The 20,587-nt window shown below is 33.7% G+C and overlaps 1 protein-coding gene across 1 annotated transcript; it reads right to left on the bottom strand.

Annotated features, from left to right (window-relative positions):
- Positions 1 to 2,625: 2,625 nt before the first annotated feature.
- Positions 2,626 to 20,322, bottom strand: LOC131051516 (cold-responsive protein kinase 1). Its single transcript, XM_057986082.2, has 6 exons — positions 19,888 to 20,322; positions 19,609 to 19,724; positions 16,942 to 17,152; positions 16,466 to 16,703; positions 15,931 to 16,081; positions 2,626 to 3,515 (listed from the first exon to the last, which is right to left on the bottom strand). The coding sequence occupies exons 1-6, from the start codon at positions 19,967 to 19,969 to the stop codon at positions 3,183 to 3,185; spliced, it is 1,131 nt and encodes a 376-aa protein (XP_057842065.2). The 5' UTR covers positions 19,970 to 20,322; the 3' UTR covers positions 2,626 to 3,182.
- Positions 20,323 to 20,587: the final 265 nt, after the last annotated feature.

The following is a 20,587-nucleotide window of genomic DNA, read 5'->3' as shown; positions in this document are numbered from 1 at the left end:
ATATCATCTTCTTCGTTGTCAAACAATAAATATAATTTACATAATGATAAAAGAAATACAATATAATTTAACTTCAAAAATATTATGAATTCAATAATAATAAACTATGATAATATCTTATCTTTAATATAATTTTATAATTATCACATATATATATATATATATATATATATATATATATATATATATATATATATATATATATATATATATATATATATATATATATATATATATATCAATTGTCATATATGTTTTTCCTACTTTGCCACCTTATCCTCAACTACTTGTTCACAAGCTTGACAAAGTACTTTTTTGTAGCTTTATCTTGTGCTCTTTTGAGAACTTGAACTTGAGAAAAAATCATAAATAAGAAGAGTAACATTAACTCAACAAAGAGTTGACCATGTTATTTTCCATGTTTAGTGAGTAAGGAATAATATGGTTAATATGCGGCAATTTGTATAGCTGAAAGGAAATTGACAAATAGTATAGATGATTATGGGTAGGAATTCAATTCAACAATTTTTTATTTTTATTTTTATTTTTTTGAGTAAGAGAAAAACAAATTACTAACATTCAAAAGAAAATAAATTTATTTGAAACTTTGGTTTTAATAATTAAATTTATATTTAAAATCTATTAATATAATTTATATATCAAATGACAAATCTTATCATTCCTTTTTTTTTTTGGGTAGTGCAAGTCTTCAAAATAGACGTTAATTACACATTCTTTGAAAAGAAAGAATTAACAATTATGTGTATTTAGATTAAAAGTTGTATATTACATATTTTTTCTATTTGATTTAACATGAGAAGTTGTTCATTTATGTGTATGTTAAATTATCAAGTATGTAATTAACATAATAGTATTGTATGTCTTTGAACAAAAAAATTGCAAGATTACATAAGAGCAAACTATTAAATATGAGAACAACTACATAATACCTTAATATGTAATAAATTAGATTTGCTTAGCTCCTAAATGAACCTAGATTTTGACTACTGTTTTTTGTATTTGTTATGAAATGATTGAGTTGTATAAATTTTGGTACATTCATGATATGTTAAGATATATTATGATTTGTATTTAAAAAAATATTTATTAATATTTTTATATTCAAACAATAATAAAAAATATGTTCTATTAATGGATCAAACTAAGATATTTTTATATTCAAACAATAATGAAAAATATGTTCTATTAATGGATCAAACTAAGACAAATAACGTACATACATTTTATTCCTTAACATTTGCTATAAAATTTGTTCACTAGAATCTTGCATGACATTGATATTCTCACAATCTAAGATACAATATTTCTTTTGCATAGCATGATAGCATCCCAACAATCTTTTGTGAAGAACCCTTCTGCTCTGTAAACTGTCCAACCATTAGATGGCAAAGAACTATAGTAATTTTTTTTACAATGGAGAAACTCTGTCCAAATCTGATGGCCACTTTTAATCAGAAATTTTTTGTTTATATAGGATTTTTTTGTTTGAACAGATTTCAAATGATTAATATCACAGATTTTTAGATTTGACTGTTTAATTTTTTTAAACTAACGTTTCAAATTAAACTTCAGAATCCATCATCAAAATGAAACAAATGTATGATAAAATACAGTCCCCTGGCATATTAAGAAGAGACCTAATCTAATACTTCAAGTTTAAAAAAAGGGTTTCAAATACCATTCGACTGAAAATCCAAATTGCATACCACACCAGCGGAATGGTATTGAATTCTTGCTCCCCAGGTAGATACAACATAACATGCATACCTCAACAGGTCGATATCTCAAAACAGATCTCTAAACTGCTGAAAATGGACATGTACCTCTTGAGTCTTGAGTTAATGAATGTGGATGCACCTTTACGCCTTAATTTTGGAGACGAGGGCTTTTGCGGTGAACGTATTTTTAAAAATGTCGGATCTGAGATGATACCAGGTTGCGAGAGAGTCTTCTCAGTAAAAATTTGCCCTTCTGACAGCCTCGTTACCACGTGAGACATGGTCTGATTTTGGGTATAGCTTGAGTGCAAAAAGAGTGACGTTGATGAACCACAATGCTTTTTCCTCCGTGTACTCCTCTAACGTTGGATCCACCTACGCTAGCTATCTATTTTTCTAATATAGATGTCACGTCTGTAACATAACTGTACCGGGATGATCATACACACATTCTTTGAATTTCAGATCATCAAAACCAAATCAGAGAAGTACACAGAATCTCCAAAGGAAGACTCAATGAATCTCGGACAAGTGTTTCTCTTCTAAAATCATCTTCCAAGTAAACATTCTACTTCTGTGTATTTTGCCAATAACAACTGAAATTGATATAGGAGTCTCAGACCCTCTTACCAATCCTGTACATTTATTTTACAAAATTGGGGTTTTGTCTAAATGAGCAGCAGCATACAAACATTCAAGCATTTAATGCCAATACTAATAAGTAGTTTACAGGCATACTGATAATACCAGACAGATGCGAACAAAACCCTTGCAGAGCTCTGTCTCTCTCTCAGATGTGATCACTTGACTCTTTTTGTAAACAACCGTTCTATCTATAATTACATAGAGAAGTTTTGTTCCCTATAAGAGAACTCTTGTCATAACATTTGTTCACCAGAATCCAATGCGCCATTAATATTCTCACAATCAAGATGCAAAATTGTCATTTACATCCAATTACAGCTCTTCTGAAAAAACATTCCAAATACTAAACTAGAAATTGTCCAACATTTTTACATCCCATATACACATCTACAGTCCATTAATGAGCTTAAAACCCCCATTGGATGGCAACAACCATAACTAGGAAATTTTTACAATATTGAAACTTTATGTCCAAATCTAATTGCTACCTTTAGCAAGAACAAATATCCGATACTATACATTTTCGTACCCCTATAGCTTCTCCAGGGGCTTAAACAGACTTTGAAGGTCTGTGAAAACGAATACTTCTACACCTGATAAAATACAATCTCCTAGCATATTAAGGAGCAACCTAAACTAACAAATCGGTTATACAAATAAATAAGGCTTCAAATACCATATGACTGTGACATGGAATGCATACCACACACCAGCAAAATGGTATTTAAATTCTTATGCCTTCAAACTCACAAAATTTGCTCCCCATCTACATACAAGTTTACGACATAAATGCATACCTCAACGGGCTGATATCTCAAAATAGACCTCTGAACTATTGGATGTGGATGCACCTTCATGCATTGATGTTGAGGATGAAGGCTTTTGCGGTGTACGTTTTTTTAAATCTGTTAGGTCCGAGATGAAACCAGGCCGTGAGAGAGAATTCTCAGTAAAGGTGTGCCCTTCTGACAGCATTGTTACTACTTGAGACATGGTCGGTCTGGTTTTGGGTGTAGCTTGAGTGCACGAAAGAGCGACTTTAATGAACCGCGACGCTTCTTCCTCCGAGTACTCCTCTAAATTTGGATCCACCAACTCTAGCAATCTGTTTTCCTCATATAAATGCCATGCCTGTAAAAAAATTATACCAAGATGCCATACATTAATCCTTTGAATTTTAGATAATAAAACCTAATCAGACTACACAGAACCTTCAACCGAAGACTTAATGGACCTCAGACAAGTGTTTCTCTTCTAAATTTATCTTCCTAGTACAGATTTTTAATTGTAGTGTTGCCATTTTGTTATAAACCTTAAAATTGATATACGGATTTTAGACCCTGTTACCAATCCTGTACATTATTTTACAAAATTGGATTTTGTCTAAATGAGAACTAGCAAAACATAACTCTTAGTACTTTCCGTTAATTGATATGCCGATTCAATGCCGATTCAGTTGACACTTATGTTTTCAAATATTTTGTCTAAAAAAAATGTAACTGGTCTGAGTTCCTTACCCGACTTTCTTAAGATGGCTGTAGTCAAGAAAAATTTGGAGGGATGCAATTTGTTTTAGTTACAGAAAAGTAGGCAAATCTTTCCATTTCAAAAATAAGGAATATACGTATCACATACTAATATTTAAGGAAACGCATAAAATTCTGGTAAATTTTGATGAATTGAGTTTACTTTATTATTATTAAAATGCAATGTTTCTTTACGAAATTTTGAATTATTTAAGCAATTGTATGATATTAATAACTTCTTGGTAAAAAGTACTAATTTTTTATAGCTGAAATAATATTTTGTAGATTTAAAGGCTATTATTTTTAATAGTCTAGTATTATTAATTGTACTTCAAGATTTTAGTGCTGATCATCATTACTAATAATTGAATAAAATCTGCTCATTAGATTAAAAAGCAACAGCACCAACAAAACATGATTTAATACAGAATTATAAGTCCAACTTTTTGGAAGGCTATTTTATGACACTTGAAAAAAAAAGTTGGTATTACATCATGTTTGATGATGTAGACCTGAATAATGAACTTATCAAATAAACTGCTATTAAAATTTAAGAATCTTTAAAATCACTAAAATGCACAACTACTAAGCTCATAAATATCCTCTATAATGAAAATGGCATGATGATTGAAGTCTGATGTGAATATAAATTTGGGAATTATGACCTAAATGGAATTGAGATTAGATTAAACTATTATTATGTATATCATGTTGTGTCTTATCAATGCTTTGTGCATATCTCAAATATGGGTTTGGCATATTGATTGCTTGGTTGACAATTTTTCTCTCACCAATACACTGGAGCGAAGTATCCTTACATTAAGTGTGATCAATATTTTGTTTGTCAAGGTTTCTTCAATATGATCTTGTCCCTACATTTCCTCCTTAATGTTTTCTATGAATTGTTTAGACAAATTTGGTGATTCACAAATGCATGTGGACACAAGCCCATAATTTTATGGTTAGTTTAGAAGTTTGATTGTCGATATGACCATAATGTATTTCATAACAACCTAAGATACTAGGTACACGGTACCCAAACCCTCGTATCCGGCTTGAATGGGCTTGGTTTGGACCTGATATCTCCCAGGGACATGCACCCAGGAACAAAATAAAATAAAAAGTCATAGGGCACAGGAAAGCCCAATTGCAATAGACCTTGAGACCTTGAGCAGCCCTCTTCATTCCTCCACCTCAGCTGCCATGCCTACCACACTCAGAAAACCAAAAGCTTGCCGACAGACAAACAAGAATTCCTTCATGTGTATCAAGATTATGTATATACTTCCACCCATTCATTTCCTTTGGGGAAGCCTGTTTAGTATAAATATGATTAAGTGTATAATGTTGCTGTTACAAATGGATGAAAATTTCATTCGATTAAATTCCTCACCCAAATTTAGATTTCAATAATTATGACTTCAAGAGTTCTTTCTTTATAAATTTGTTTGTTGTCGTGCAAAAAATTTCCTATTAGTCATATGCATTCCAGAAGCAGGAGGAAGGTTTGATCCTGTGCTAGGTGGTGGTCTTTATACATTCTAAACCAAAAATAGACAGCTTAATCTATTTTAATTAAAAATAAAACAGCTACAAATAATTTACATATATTTATGGGTATATTATATATTAAATTTATTGTTAACATATTTATTATATTATGTTAGGTTATAGCTTATATCATACTTTAAATATTTTAAATATTATATATAACTAGATATCGTTAGTAGCTCCAGCACTATTTTTCCTGGAGTAGCATGAGGCTCACCAAAGATCTATTACGGTACTTGCCTTTTTCTTGTACGATAATAATTAAGTTCGAATGATATCTCTGTTTTACTTTTTTTTAAGCTTGAAATAGCAGCCCTTTTGCTAATGGTTATTGGACGATTATGTACATGAGGATGTTAATAAATTCCGACCTTATGATGCATGGCTAGCTGCAATATGCAGGTGACCTACAGAATATAGAATACTGAAAAAGAAATCCAATAAGCCTTAAACCATAATTAACTTGGATTGAGGAATATCAAATAAAAAATCTTTGACGAGGCTATGCACAAAGATTATACCAGATGCATTAAGAGGCTTGATTTTCATAATTGGTATATCAGTTGATTTGGTTTGGCAACACTGCAATGGATGTTGTTTCTTCATATCATACTTTTGTTCGGCCAAATCCTAACTTGTGCCCTTGAATATTATATTGTTGCTAGGAAGGATTTATAGGTATTGATTACAATCAACTCTAATTTTTACAACACTGGTATTGGCCAAATGAGTGATAGTGCTTCCACCTGACATAATATTGAACAAAAAGTTTAGATAGACACACAGAATTGAGCAAAATCAATGCAGAATACTTCCCTTTATTCGCTGTCTTCCATATATAAATACACTAACTATTACGACTGCCCGTAAATAATTGGGTACAACCACTTAGACATCAACTAATCATAAAATAACAAAAGTGGTAATTAAGTACAAATTAGAAATTGTAGGTATTCTATCAAGGTGGTAACTGTAAACTTTAGCTCTAGGCATTTAGAATTAGATAACCGCAATAAAATATTCTAACAAATATTCATTTTTCTCGTGAATCAGCTGCATGCAATCAATTATCCTCAATCAGAACTGGTATAAAATGAAGAGGTATAAACTCCAGATCTGTGTTGTCCCTCATGTTGATGATCATGGCTCCTGAACTCTACAGAAAAACCATGTTCAATATCTCTACTGTGCAATTTATACAATGCAGGTCAACTCCAAAATCCCAAAAACCTTAGGTACTACAAGATTTGTAATCATGAATCTATCACTGCCCAAGCTCTTTATCTTTTCCAAGTGAGAGCAAGCCATACATTGTCAGTGGCTTACTTATACAAGTATCCATGAAATCAACCTCTGCAACATCTGATTACTTAAGTTTCATACTAGCCAAGAGTCTCATAAAAAGTCTCTCTATTGGAGGTGGATCCACTATAAGTGCTCCGATCACATTAAGAACTCAAAAAGTTTGATCATTCAATCAAGCCATATCAATAAGCACCTGAACTATCACCGCTATGGTCTCTACACCTATGAGTCAATGACTATGAGTACTGGCAAGCTGACACATAGAAGCTGCTCATAGAAGAAAAAATGTATCATTAATTATTTTAATGTACCATAGTTTGTGAATAAACTATCTGTCACTATTTGGAATTTCACCAACAACATTCATCTCTCCATCACAACTTTGAATCTTGTTGGGTCCCAAAACTGCAGCTCCACTTCCTAGGACAAAATCTTACTATCAAGGCAGGGGTAGTTGTCATAAAAGTGGAACTTGCTCATCTACAGAACATGGAGGATTGAAGGTCAACTTTATGAGAGTGGGTTATCTCTCTTGCACTTTGATCTCAGCTTAGATTTAGGAGGGTTTTCCTAGAGGCATACCTAAATAGGTATAGAATCAAACACAATGAACCAAAAATAACCACAATCAAACCCAATTGCATTCCTGAGCGCAAACATTATCATTAAATCAATAAAGACCGGTTACAATAACCTCTATAGAGATGATTTGACTTGCAAGCATGACCCACATGAAATAAATCCTTTCAAGGCTCCCTCTCGATACCGATTCCCTGTTATAATGCAAGATTGTGAAAGCACAACAGATGCTCCTATCCCTAAACTAATGATTTATGTTTTGATTTGTTTTGATGATGTGAGATTAGTTAGGTGGACCCAGTTGATGGGTGTTTTTGCACTCAACAACTCAAATAAAATACACTAAGTATCTTATCTCTCATGAAAGAAAATCAGATTCTGAAAAATCAAAATGTGACTACCCCAAGGTTCTTTTAGCTAGATCTTGACTGTGCAAAGATAACTCAATGCGCATGTATTTTTTCTGTTTTTGAACAAGGGATCTTAGGTTAACTAGTTTGAAAATAAGGGTTTTGGATTAATTTAGATGGGGTATGAAAACCCTTGACAGATTTTAGATGTAAATTCTGGAAATGATCTTTAACATCAGATTTAACAATGATTTTTGGTACTTTTCCTAAACTAATCTCAGATTTAAAAACAAACTTCAAAAGCAAGGATTAGAGAGAGACTTAAAAATCCTAAGAAGAACAATAGTGGGAACAATTCAATGTTACATATAGACGAATTCCTTAAAGAAACCAATTCCTGCTTCACAAAGAAATTCACAGCTACACAAAAATGGTACAATCTTCAATGGAGGTAAAAGATTTTCAGACTATAAATGTTCATTAAAATACTATGTTACCCCGAGTTTCCGGGACAGGGACGGCAAGGGACAGGGGTACACGTTTCCGGGACTGTGATTTTTTTTGCCAATTTTGGGGACAGCTAGGGGACTGCTATATAAAAATTGGGAAAATTAAAATATATAGTGAAATTTAAAATATTCATATGAAAACATGGATAAAACATGCACATATACATTATAGAACCTTAACATATAAGAACTAGCATAATTCTTGTGCCAAATTTGTGTTAAATTGAGAGTCAAAGGCAAATTTCTTATAGAATTCATTGTCAAAATTCACTGTCAATATGCAGAACTTATGGGGACGTCCCCTAGGAGTCCCCTGTCCCCAGGATGGGGACACCTGAAAAAAAAACTGGAGATGTGTCCCTGGATAACGTAGTTAAAATATCCAAGTATGGTGCAAATTTAACAAATGTTCATAATTGAACATAAACAAAGTAAAGGTTCATATTAACCATACACAATGACTTACAATCAGTAGGTCATTAATGGTGTGAACCAGCAATTCATCAATATCCTAGCATTTCATCATTAGTGAAACCGAGTTGTAATTAACGTTGGAAGAAGGAACCAAGTGAACAATTTGAAGCAACAAGAAAACACCAGAATCAATGTTTGTCTTTGTATTAATTTCACAAAGTCTGCTTACAACAATTCCTGATCAACCCCTTTTACAATGGGCAGTGCTGCCTTTTATAGAAGAAGATAGCAAACTTAGAGTACAATCAAAGGTGGAGATTGCCTCAACACAACGTTTCAGATTGCAAGAAAATAAATTAGTTAATGCACACCATTTACATATATCCACCACCAACAAATTTTAGTTATCGATTGTCCCAGAAAAGACAAAATTTCATATCACAAGGCACTTTTTGAAATTGAACGAATTACACAGCTGGAAAATATTTGGTGCAATTTCAACAGGAAGGCAATTTAAAACTTTAATCTGCATGTCAAAACCTGCATCAGCATTAGGACATTACCGTAAATCATCACTGATTATAATATTGCCCTTTTCTTTTTTCTTGCCGAGCATACTTGGTGAATGCAACATTTACTGGAGTTATGCTCCCATGTTTTGGATGTGGGGAAGCATGAACTCTGAAGTATTAGTCATCATAATCATAATTAATATCAATACGAGACCGCTCTCAATCACTTTTTGCTTCTTGAAAATTCTTTATTGCTAACAAAAATGCAGCAACATCATCCAGATCACTCTGAGATAAAGAAGCACCTTCTTGTTTGCCATATAAATGTATTTTCCAATGATCTTTGAGCAGTTTAGATCAAATTATATATCTTTATCAACAGTTGTTCCAGTTAGAATACTTAAAAAGTCAACACCTTCAATCTTAGAGCCTTTTGTTTTGCATGTACCCAATAATGAGGCTCTTTCATCTTGTCTTTGCTCAAAATATATTCTTGTATCAGCACATCGGGAGATATCTTCAGTAAAGCTTGTAATTTTGGAAAAATCATAACATAAAACCTCTCACTAACAGCACAATCTTCTAAAAAGTCATTTACTTTTTTCTTCATATCAAAAAAATTCTTCTGTATTTGTACTGTCTCATTAGTTACTTAATTTCCCCACTCAAAAATGCTATCAATCCATGATTTGGTGACTTCAACCACATATTTCATTTTCTCCAGTTCATCCACTGATTTTTTGACAAAACTAAAGGAGGAACAGTAGTGCCCTCTACTTGCTGAATGGGACTGAGATGTTTAACATAAGCCTGTAATTCTTCAACTTGTTATTTCAACTGAGCTTTAGTTGTCTCATCTTTATTAATCCTTTGGACAATCATATCCACAGATCCTTTTAATTCTTCAATTTCTTGCTTCCTGGATGCAGGCCCTAGATTATAAAAAGCAATATCAAAATCCTCAGGAGTTAAATCTTTATTACTTTTTCCTACTTGAGGAGTGACCATGTGTATTATTTTGGAACTAGAGGCATCTTTGAGATACAAGAGAAAATTTTAGCTCTTTTCTTCTCCTTAGACTTCTTTATCCTGCTTAATAAACTTTCTAAAGCTAGAGGAGTCTCAATAATTGGTAGTTTCTGTTTCAATTGTTCCTTCGTCCATTTTGGTGCTGTTGATTCTTTTGTAATCTTCTTTGGTGGAGAAGAATGTGGAACTTCTTGCTGACCACCTTGTTCATTTGTAGTGTCTTCACCTTGATTCTGACCATCCAAAGGTTCTTCTTGCATTTGTTGACTTGAATCAACCTTTTGTTATTCTCTTTCAAACAAATTTTCAGATTGATCTTGCTCTTCAATCTCCTCTTTGACTTGATTCCTGTTCCATTAACATCTCATCTTGCCTAGGAGGAGAAGTATGTCTACTGTTGATCTCTTGTTCCTCCAATTCTTGATATACTCTCTCTATTCCATCCAAAGATGGAAATTCTATACTCCCTTGGAACATAAAAGTTTCTAGAGTAGCAACATCTTTAAAAGGTAGTTTTTTACTTGTTCCTGGAAGAACATCAGTTGTAGTTGCAGTGGGGGAAGATTGGGACAATTGTTGAACAGAAGATTGTGATAGGTTAACAGGAATTGTAGGAGGCATCGTAGGGGGAATAGTAGACATAGTCCTAGATATAACAGGCATTTGCATACTATATTGAGGTAACGATTGGGAGGGAACAAAGGAAATTTGAGAAGATGAAGTATTTTGGAATGAATCAATAGTGATGGGAGAAGTGGAAGTAGTGGAAGTGGGTATGACATTTTCAACTGTTGTGGAAGCAATTGAAATAGCATCTTGTGAAGGAGTGGAAGTGGAAAGAGGTGTTGAAGAGACAATAGTGGAAGGTTGTTCAATCTAAACAGCTCCTTTACCTCTTTTAGGTTCCTTTGAACTTTGTGCTTCATCACCTTTTGATGGTTCAACTTTTCTTTTATACATTGTTGTACGGGCCTTTAGCTATCTTTCAACTTCTTTAGTTTTGTTGCCCTTGCCTTTCTGCTTACACCCCAAATTCCAACTCCACTACCCCCTTCATCCTATAAACCAACATGAAAAAAGGATGAGACCCCTGCAATACTGTTGATGCCATTTGCTAGCTTCAAAACCCGAATACAATTAACCAATTCCATATACTTGATAGCTCTATGTACACCAATGTTTCCTAACAATGGAGGGATAAAATCACTCACCACGTCTTGGACCCCTTGGAAGTGGCTGACTTGGAGATGAGTTACCACCTTCATTATGTCTTGACAGTAAAGCCATAGGAGATGCATATGATGGTTAATAGAGACCAACACCTTTTCCATTCCATTCCATTTGTCTTCATCAACCATAACAAGAGAAAGTAAGGAATAGAATTCAACTACAAGCATGCTTGATGATTCCCTTGATATAAGTAGATTGCAAATCCACTCCCTAATAATCCCATTCAAGACATTAGCTTCCAAATGAGTATACAAGTCACCTCTAATTGACCCTATACCCCTCCACTTCTTGTTATCCAAGATACTAAGCCCCAAAAGTCCCAGGTAGGAGCAATCAAAAGCCACCTTTAGCCAACGATCCAATAACACCCCCTTGAAGGAAAGGGTCGTGAGGCCCTTCTTTTTGCCTCTAGGCATGAGTGCCAAACACCAATGCCTCCAAAAAACAAATACCATACATAGAAAACCAACCCACAACTACCACTTGCTCACTACAAAAACAAACAACCATCATATGCCATGCTACCTTTTGCATCATTTAAAAAACCTATCACATGTGTGGCCTTACAGCCAAAAATAATGATCAGGTTCAAATTAACACAACTCAAATCTAAAAAGAGATACAAACATAATAAATGGCCCCTATAAGGTAAACTAAGAGCGCAAAGCCTTTGGACTCTTTATATGATGTAGAGATGATGATAGGCTGAAAATAAGGTCTCATAATTTCTTGAAACACTAAAATCTCACCAGACTTTTGTCCTCTTCAATTACATTCTCCAAATCCTCCCAGCTTGCTAAGCAATCAGGAAAACGTATTGGTCATAGGGTCAATCATAATCCCATGATTAGCTAGAAGGTCCGCCACTCTATTTCCTTCACAAAGAACATGAATAAAGGAAATATTAATTTATTCCTTCTTAGGCTGCAAAGAATCATCTAGCATAATATCGGCCTACCAACTGTTACAAGTCCCACTATTCAAACCCATAATAACTACTTTCAAATCACCTTCCATTAGAATATTAGAGTAACCTCCCACTTTTTCCATTTGCATATGCTCTACCACAGCAATCCATTCTGCCTCATTATTCATTTTAGTTCCCAGGAAAGAGGAACCGCCAATTACGAATCTACCCTCCCCATTTCTAAATACCACTGCAGCACCTGCCTTGCCCAGGTTACTCTTTGATGCACTGGCATAGTTCATCCTTAGAAACCTAATTGGGGAGCTTTCCATTTCCAATTTTCCTCCTTTTACATTTCTTGCTTACCCTATTGACATGGGTAATTTATCATCTTTGTTGTATTTGAACAAAATGGTCTTGCTAATAAATTCCTAGAGATTCTAACAATAAGTCAGTTAATTGGTATAAAGAAGACTTACCAACCTTTACCAACATCCTTGTGATTTATTCCAAACATGAAGCTTTGCAATAAGTTTATATTCTTGGATAAGCAAAAACATTCTTGAGTATGATGCTTGAAATGGAAACATTTGGAGAGTGTTTAACAGCAATATATCCTCCATCTTTGGCAGACTCTATTTCACTTAGTGACCTATTAGAAACCCAAATTTAAATGATCCTCCCCAACCTTTTTCCCTCAGTTTTGATCCATTTTTATTTATTTCAATCCCTTATGTGACTTCAATATGTTTCGATAGTGCTCCACAGCCTGTCTTGCTCTGTTTTTCAGCTACCTAAAATAAAATAAAATATTTCTCCCTTTATAATCATGCAAATCTGTTCTTCCACAAAATGCAACTCAATTGTGAATTTTGTCTGTATTCCCTTGTTTGAGAACTGTGTGTAACAATTAACAATATTAGAGTTGAATGACTTCTTTTCTTGTTGTTTGAAATTTTGAATGTTGCCTTATAACATTTTTATTACATAGCCTGAAATGCAATTCCTAGTAAAGTGAACACCATGTGACTGTATATTCTTTATTGTTTAACTGCTAACAAGATTAGTGCTTCTATAATTCAAAGATAATTTGCTTTCATCTAAATATTCCGAAATATTCATAGGCTAATGTTGTTTTCCACTATGTTACATACGAAACAATGAATCCAAACATCAGAGAAACTATATTTTTCTCTTTAGAACCAAAACTAGCTTTTCCAGAAGTTGAATTGGCATGCCATCTTGGCAGAGAATTTTAAATCTTAGTTGGCATGCCAAAAAAATTGTTGTACTTGTATAAAATTCAATAACAAAATTTGTTTCTCAGGCATAATCAATTCGTTTGTTCTGTATGAGGGAATCCAAAATTCAATGCATTACTTGATTCCAGGTATCATGGATGCAATACCAAGTCCAACATCCTATGTAAAAATCAGCAACCAGGTACATGGAATTCATCATAAGGTTTTGGCTTGTGGTGGACTGGATGGCACAAAATTTTGGTTCCTTCCAACGAAAAGACATGTTTTTAAGCTTATTCAGTGTATCAGAAAAGTATTTCGATATAGCTATCTTCATCAATATCTTCTTTGTGATTAGATGTGTTGAAATTTTGTTTTGAGAATTTTCCGGAGGCTGGCTTATGTCTAGCATTAGATAATTACCATTTTTTTGTGTTTTGTATTTTTATTCTTAGCCATATATGTTAGCAAGGGAAACATGATGGGTACTTTTTACAAGTTACCAAGGAGAGTGTGTCAACCCATAAATTTTTTATAGATAAGGAGGTGCTGATCATTTCAAGGTAGCACTTTTAAGATGCACAACATATGTATAGCAACCTCTATGATTTGCAGAAGAAAGCACTCCACGTCTTCTTGCAGGCTCAAAAAGCTTAAATGAGTTTTTGGACATTTCCGAATGATGGAAGATATTCTATTTCTTTCACTTGAGTGTGGAGAATCGCTTCCAAGATATATGGTGGAAGCACTTTTAGTTGTCACTTCCACCACAAGTTGTTAGATCACATATTTTCTGAAAGATGCCTCAAGTACTTACTATGGGAATCTTCAGCAAAATTGGAATGCAGTTAACTTTAGGATGTATCTTTGCAAGAGGGCTTCATATTTGATACGTCTCTATGATGTTTGGCTGGGAAAACTGAGTTATTTAGATTAAACTGATTTCAAATCTGCAATGAGTTGCTGACTACATTCTTCTCTCTACTATCTTACACCACTTTTTTCAGTAAGGTTCTAATTTACTGCATGTGCCTCTGGCTCTACCCAACCCATGGCAGTTGCGTTGCTTTGAAGGAACTGGGGTATTGACTATTTTATATTGGGTGTATATGATTCTATAGCCACACAATTTCTGGCATTTCTGAAAACATTCTCTGAACTTGACCATGCCTTGGCTATACTCATCAGATACAAGGTTTCCATAGCCACAAAGTAAGAAATCATTATTTGAAGAAAAGGGTCACTCATTGCCCTTTACAGCTGAGCATTGAAAACTCAAACTCATCAAGTAAAAGAGCAAAGAGAAATCAGTGTTCTTGTCATGCCTTTTCTTGTGTCTCCCTAGTTAGGTAAATGGTGTTCCAAGTCTGTTGTTTGCTTTAAATTTTGTTTTTTATGTTTATTTAATAATTTACTTGCTCTTACTGTGTAATTATGAATTTGCTTACTTTTGCTCTATTTTATGAATTCACTTGCTTTGTAAGTATGTAGTACAGGTTTGTACTGTTTATATGGGTAGTAAAGTACATGAGGATGCAGATAAATCCTCAGGTTACAATCATCAGCTTCCTACTGCTTCCTATGATGGAAGGTTGATGAGAACAACACAATTCCATGCAAATAATTTAACCCTAGATTATATCATTTTAGATTCTGCAATGCTTAAATTTATACCGTTTCGCCAGCCATGCAGTTCTTGGCAGGGACAAAGCTGCCTTGATTGTCTTGTTACTGATGTTCTAACAAAAGAGAAAATTGTTAAAAATCTTCATGATCCAAGACCAAGACTTGAAAGAAAATTCTACAATTCTCTGGTCCTTGCATTTTATGCTTTTAGGGTCATTCAACATTTTTTCCATTTGGCATGCTATTCAATAGTTTTTTAACTAACATATGAAGCAGGTATCAATATGAGGAAGATCCTTGATTAAAAAAATTAGTACAGATTTCCAAAATCTAGAGGACTGGGTAACCGCATATTATATTTAGTAAATTTCTCTTGTACAAAGGTGAGTTGATACTGAAATTATACATTACCATATAAATGCTGAATTTTTGTGCCTATAGTCAGCCATACTTTTTGAACCACAGTTTTAAACTTAGATATTGCCCAAGAATCAGGACCAGCATCTTTGACTGCTCAATCATATTTTATAACTTGCAACATTAGTCGTTATTAAAACTGAACTACATCATATTTGAAAGCAAATAGCACATTCCTTTATAATACCAAGTGTGCAATAAATTATCTTTTTAACAGTTCTCCAAGCATCTCAACATAACATCTCATATTTTTGGACATCCCACATCCACGATAATTTAAAAAAGAAAATACAGATGCTAAAATTCATGAGCAGCAAAAAATCGCATAATGGAAGACTTCTTTTTATTACCATTTCCAGAAGGATTTGCTCTTCATCTGGTAGGCTTGTGTTCATATTGGTTCTGCCACTGATAATTTCAAGTAAAAGTACCCCCAAGCTATAGACATCTGCCTTTTTTGTTAATTGCCCACGTATGGCATATTCTGGAGCCAGATAACCACTAGCTAGGACACAGCCACAAAAACAAAATTATTTGTTGGCCTTTACACTTCTTCTAACTTTGATAGAATTACTTTTCTTTCATGCATTTTGCATAACAATATTTAAAAACTAAGCTCCTCCCTATATAGCATTTATTCTGCAGGTAATATAGCATCTCATATTTATGATGAAATTAAAGTAGGATAGATGGAGAATTATAGGCTTCAAAGTTTATTTTGAGTTCTAATACATACATTAATATTTAGCTGGATTCACTATTTTGAGTCTTTTCTGGCATCTTTATTGTAATTGCAATAATTAACTAAGACAGACAAGCCTGTTAATGTATAGCCAAGATATTATTTTATTTCTATGTAAGACTAAAACATTTAACAAGACTTACAGTGTTCCAGCAACTTGTGTACTGATATGTGTAATATTAGCTGGGAAAAGTTTAGCCAGACCAAAATCTGCAATCTTAGGATTGAGATTCCCATCAAGGAGAACGTTGCTGGCTTTGATATCTCGGTGCACAATATGAGGCACAACTTTCTCATGAAGATATGCAAATCCACGTGCAGTTCCAATGCAGATTTTGGACCTTGTTTGCCAATCCAGGTCTATTACACCATAACTGGAACCTGATATGTTGCAACCAATGTCATTTTCACAGAAATCTATCTTACAATGGTAAATAGGATTGATATTTTCTTTTTAACTTTAAAATTACATTTTTAATCTCTCTAACAAGCATCCAGAGAGATACAGCCAGACCTTGCATACCGTTTTCTAAAATTGATCTATCTTCTCAGACTCATAATAGTGTATCTACATAAGAAAGGAAACAATCAACGTTATTTAAAAAGATCATATTTATACCAAATAAAGCATGTGAAATGCTATTATTCTCCATGTATCCATACACCAAAATTCGATGATCTTCTTCTATGCAACACCCATATAGCATGACAAGATTTTCATGTTTGATTGCAGAGATTGTAGCTATCTCAGTTAAAAATTCACGGACACCTTGTCTTGATTCAGCAGAAAGCTGCTTTACTGCAACCTCTGTACCATCCTTCAAGACTCCCTGCATTCAAGGGGATTGTCAGTGGAATTAATGAAATCACTAAAGCAAAATTGCATTTACTGCAAGAATTCCTTCATCATCTCTGCAAAGTAACAAAGTCTCCAAAAATAGAATTTATAAATATACCTACAAATGTATGCTCGTAATGTTACTATATATGTTGAAAATTTAAGGATTAATTTCATGCTGGATCTACAGGTAATTAATCCATTAACTCGTCAAGATTTGGGTTTCATGTGGGAGCAAAATGATAAGTATATTTTGGAATGTTGAGTTCATTTTCTCAATAATAGATAGGATCTTGTTTCTTCGTTAGAAAAAAAAATTCTTTAGAATGTGTCCAATTCCTATTTTTCATCAATCCAGGTGACCGGCACTACTTGGTGAAATTCCAAAGAGAAGTTTGAAGGCGAGGATTTTATGCACAATACATTAACCTAACAAAATTTACTCTACCTTCAGCGCACATTCTGTATCATACTACTTATAAAAGGTATTAAATATCTCTCAATTAAGCTCTACAAAAATTGATACACAATTGGAAGTGAGTTGGAGGAATCATGGTGGATGTTGAAGTGATACGAGGCAAGCAATGTTGGAAAAGCAAAGAAAAAGAAAGTTGAAAAAAGGCATTCAAGAGATGTAAGAACGTGAAAAATTGGTGGGAATAAATATTCATCTTATGAGGACAAGCTTATTCGGAGGGGGGAGCCATAGAATCTAGGATTGGCCAATGGATAGGATTGCTAGAACAGAGAAAGATTAAATCCCTTGTGGGGTTGACAAAATTACTACTGTATAGAAGACCCTTGAGTTTTATTTGCGAAGAGTTTGGGAGAGAGGAAGACTAGAATGAAGATGCTAAGCTGTGTTGCCCTAAAGACGGAGAGTATTAATGATCACCTTAGAAGAGGAGAAGATTTAGAAGACTGCAATGAGGAAGAATGCAGCCTTCACTAGAATTGGTCCAAGATTGTTGCAGCTCTGGAAGTAGTCCATATTAAAGATGAAGCAACAACAGAGATGGAGATCTCTTGAAGACCTATATTTGATAAGGGAGAAGAAGTCTTCATAGAGGAGGATGACACTCTGAAGAATGAATGTGAAGGGCATGATATTATTAACATGCCAAAACTGGATATGGCAGAAAATATAAATGAAGAGGAAATGGACTCTTGATAGTTTAAGATAGGACACCAAGCCATGAAAATATATAAGCTGCAAGGAAGAATTGGAAAGCATGCCTAAATAGCATGATATAGAGGAGGAAGCCCCTATGGGAATTTGTTATTTCCTTACTTGATTTTTTAATTTTAATTGTTTATGTGCAGGTGCAACAGAAGGTTGAGAAAATCCATAATGGATTTTAGTGGAAGGACTACTAGAGGTGGTTCTAAGCCTGCAAGAAGTTGAGAAAATAGAAAGAGAATAAATTGGCAAAGGAGGACAATTTATGGTCCATAAGTAGTTGGAAAAAAAGCAAGAAATTATGAGAAAAACTCATAAAGTACTTAACATGGTGGAAAGCTAGGTCATGGCAGCTAGGTTTTGAGTTCTTTGAACCAAGAGGTTCAAAATTTCTTAAAGATATGGAGAGCCTTTAATGTCGATCGATCTACTTCCATCAATTTTGTGCTTAGATTCTGAGGAAAATTTATTGCAAGTGTTGTTTGTGGATTCATAACTGCAATAGTTGGTTATTTAGGACTTTGTTTTTACTAATTTTAGTAGTTCTTTATAACAACTCAGTATTTAAGGAAACAACTGCTATCTACGTGCTATTTTTTATTGTTAAAGTCAAAATAGGAGCATTCCTTGTTGATGTCTTTTTGGGCTGTAAATAACAACGCTTATGGATCAGATAAGAGGGAGTTGTTCAGATTTTAAATATTTTCCTTTTCTACTAGAAACGTGGTTTCCTATTTCTCTTTCAAGTTTGGAAGATTTAATCATTTGTGCTCCATGTCTTCTTGCCGATATGTCTTTCGACTCTCTGCTGCACTTAATTTATCAATTGATAAATGATATTTTGGGATTTAACTTTACCATGAACCATGATGATCTTATGGTACAAGATTCAACTTTAAGTTTGATTTTCTCAGTTTTAATGTTACCCTGCCTACCGAATTTCTTATGGTCGGCACCCACATAGCCAGGTTTTGGAATTTCACACCCAGTGCCGCATACCCACAACGTGAGTAACTGCATACTTCAGCACCCATTTAAGATTGGCAAACATTAGGAAACAAGTCCAAATACTAAGATCATTTGAATATTCGACGATTTGGTGAGCCCTTACAGTTATACGCAAATGAAATTGGATTTCCTCCCACACCACAACAGCATACAAAATTGACAAATTATCTATCTATAAAATGCAAACATCTATTTGTACAAATCAGATATATCCTGAGCATTGAACATTTTCTTTGATAGCATTCTAGGATTGAATATACCTTGTACACAGTTCCAAATCCCCCAGACCCAATTTTGTTTTCTGGATGAAAATTCCTTGTTGCCAGTTTGAGATCCTTATAGGAGTAAATTTTAACTCCTCGAATGACGGAGAAATCTACTTAAACGCGAAATCATTAGTATGTACTCAAAAAAAAAAAAAATTGTGCTAAGACTGCACTAATAGTAACAATCTAGACCATTACAACAACAAAACAATCCAATTAACTTCGTTTAATATGAATAAAAACCTGCAAATGGAAATGCAACAAAGTTCATACCTTCTCCCTTTTTCTCAACGCTATTTTGGGATCGTTTACCCCTTCTGAACATTGCACCGAAACAATTCAAAGATTCAAACATATCTCCAGCAAGTCACTAGGAAGGGTGTTGTCCTAAGTGCCCCTAAATTGAACAGAATTTCATAAGTAATGACAATCTAAGCCTGTATATTACAAAGGAAGAGCAATATATTTCCAGCATCTGGGCACAGGGAGAGAACCATGGAGATATTAATACAGATATTTCACAGTTTAATTATCAGATTTGACTATTGTTGGTAGGCTATATTCGTCAAGCTTTGAAACCAATTTTTTTTGGTTTCTTGAGCTATCCAAATAAATATTGAAGACTCTTGAAATTCAACATCGTTCTCCATTGACTTCATGTTTGTGATGATCAAATCCAGAGGCTTTTTCTCGTGTTAAGTATTGACTCTTGCCAAGTATTAACTTTATTTCAACGACTTTTAATTTATTTTAGAGCATATACATACAAAAATAGTCTATTTATGTACCTTTGAGCTGTTCTTTTTAATCAATAATGTTCACATTGCATGATTTGAAGTCGCTATATAACATATGCTTTTCTTACCCATACCTTAAAAAAATTATGTTGTTCAATACTATTAAATTAATGATATAAACAATTATCTTTGTCATACAGAATGAAAGTATTGAATAGGCATAAATAAATGTTAAT

This window comes from Cryptomeria japonica, chromosome 11 (assembly GCF_030272615.1).
Source record: "Cryptomeria japonica chromosome 11, Sugi_1.0, whole genome shotgun sequence".
NCBI classification, from domain to species: Eukaryota; Viridiplantae; Streptophyta; class Pinopsida; order Cupressales; family Cupressaceae; genus Cryptomeria; species Cryptomeria japonica.
Note: the sequence above shows the minus strand (reverse complement) of the source record. Positions and strands in the feature narration are given on the sequence as shown.

Excerpts from the sequence above, each read along its gene's own strand:
- LOC131051516 (XM_057986082.2), bottom strand. The coding sequence starts at position 19,969 with ATGTTTGAATCTTTGAATTGTTTCGGTGCAATGTTCAGAAGGGGTAAA. Across the intron at positions 17,153-19,608 it reads GATTTGGAACTGTGTACAAG|GGAGTCTTGAAGGATGGTAC; the intron begins GTATATTCAATC and ends CCTTGAATGCAG. Across the intron at positions 3,516-15,930 it reads AGCAAATCCTTCTGGAAATG|GCATGGCATTTATATGAGGA; the intron begins GTAATAAAAAGA and ends ATTTTTTTACAG.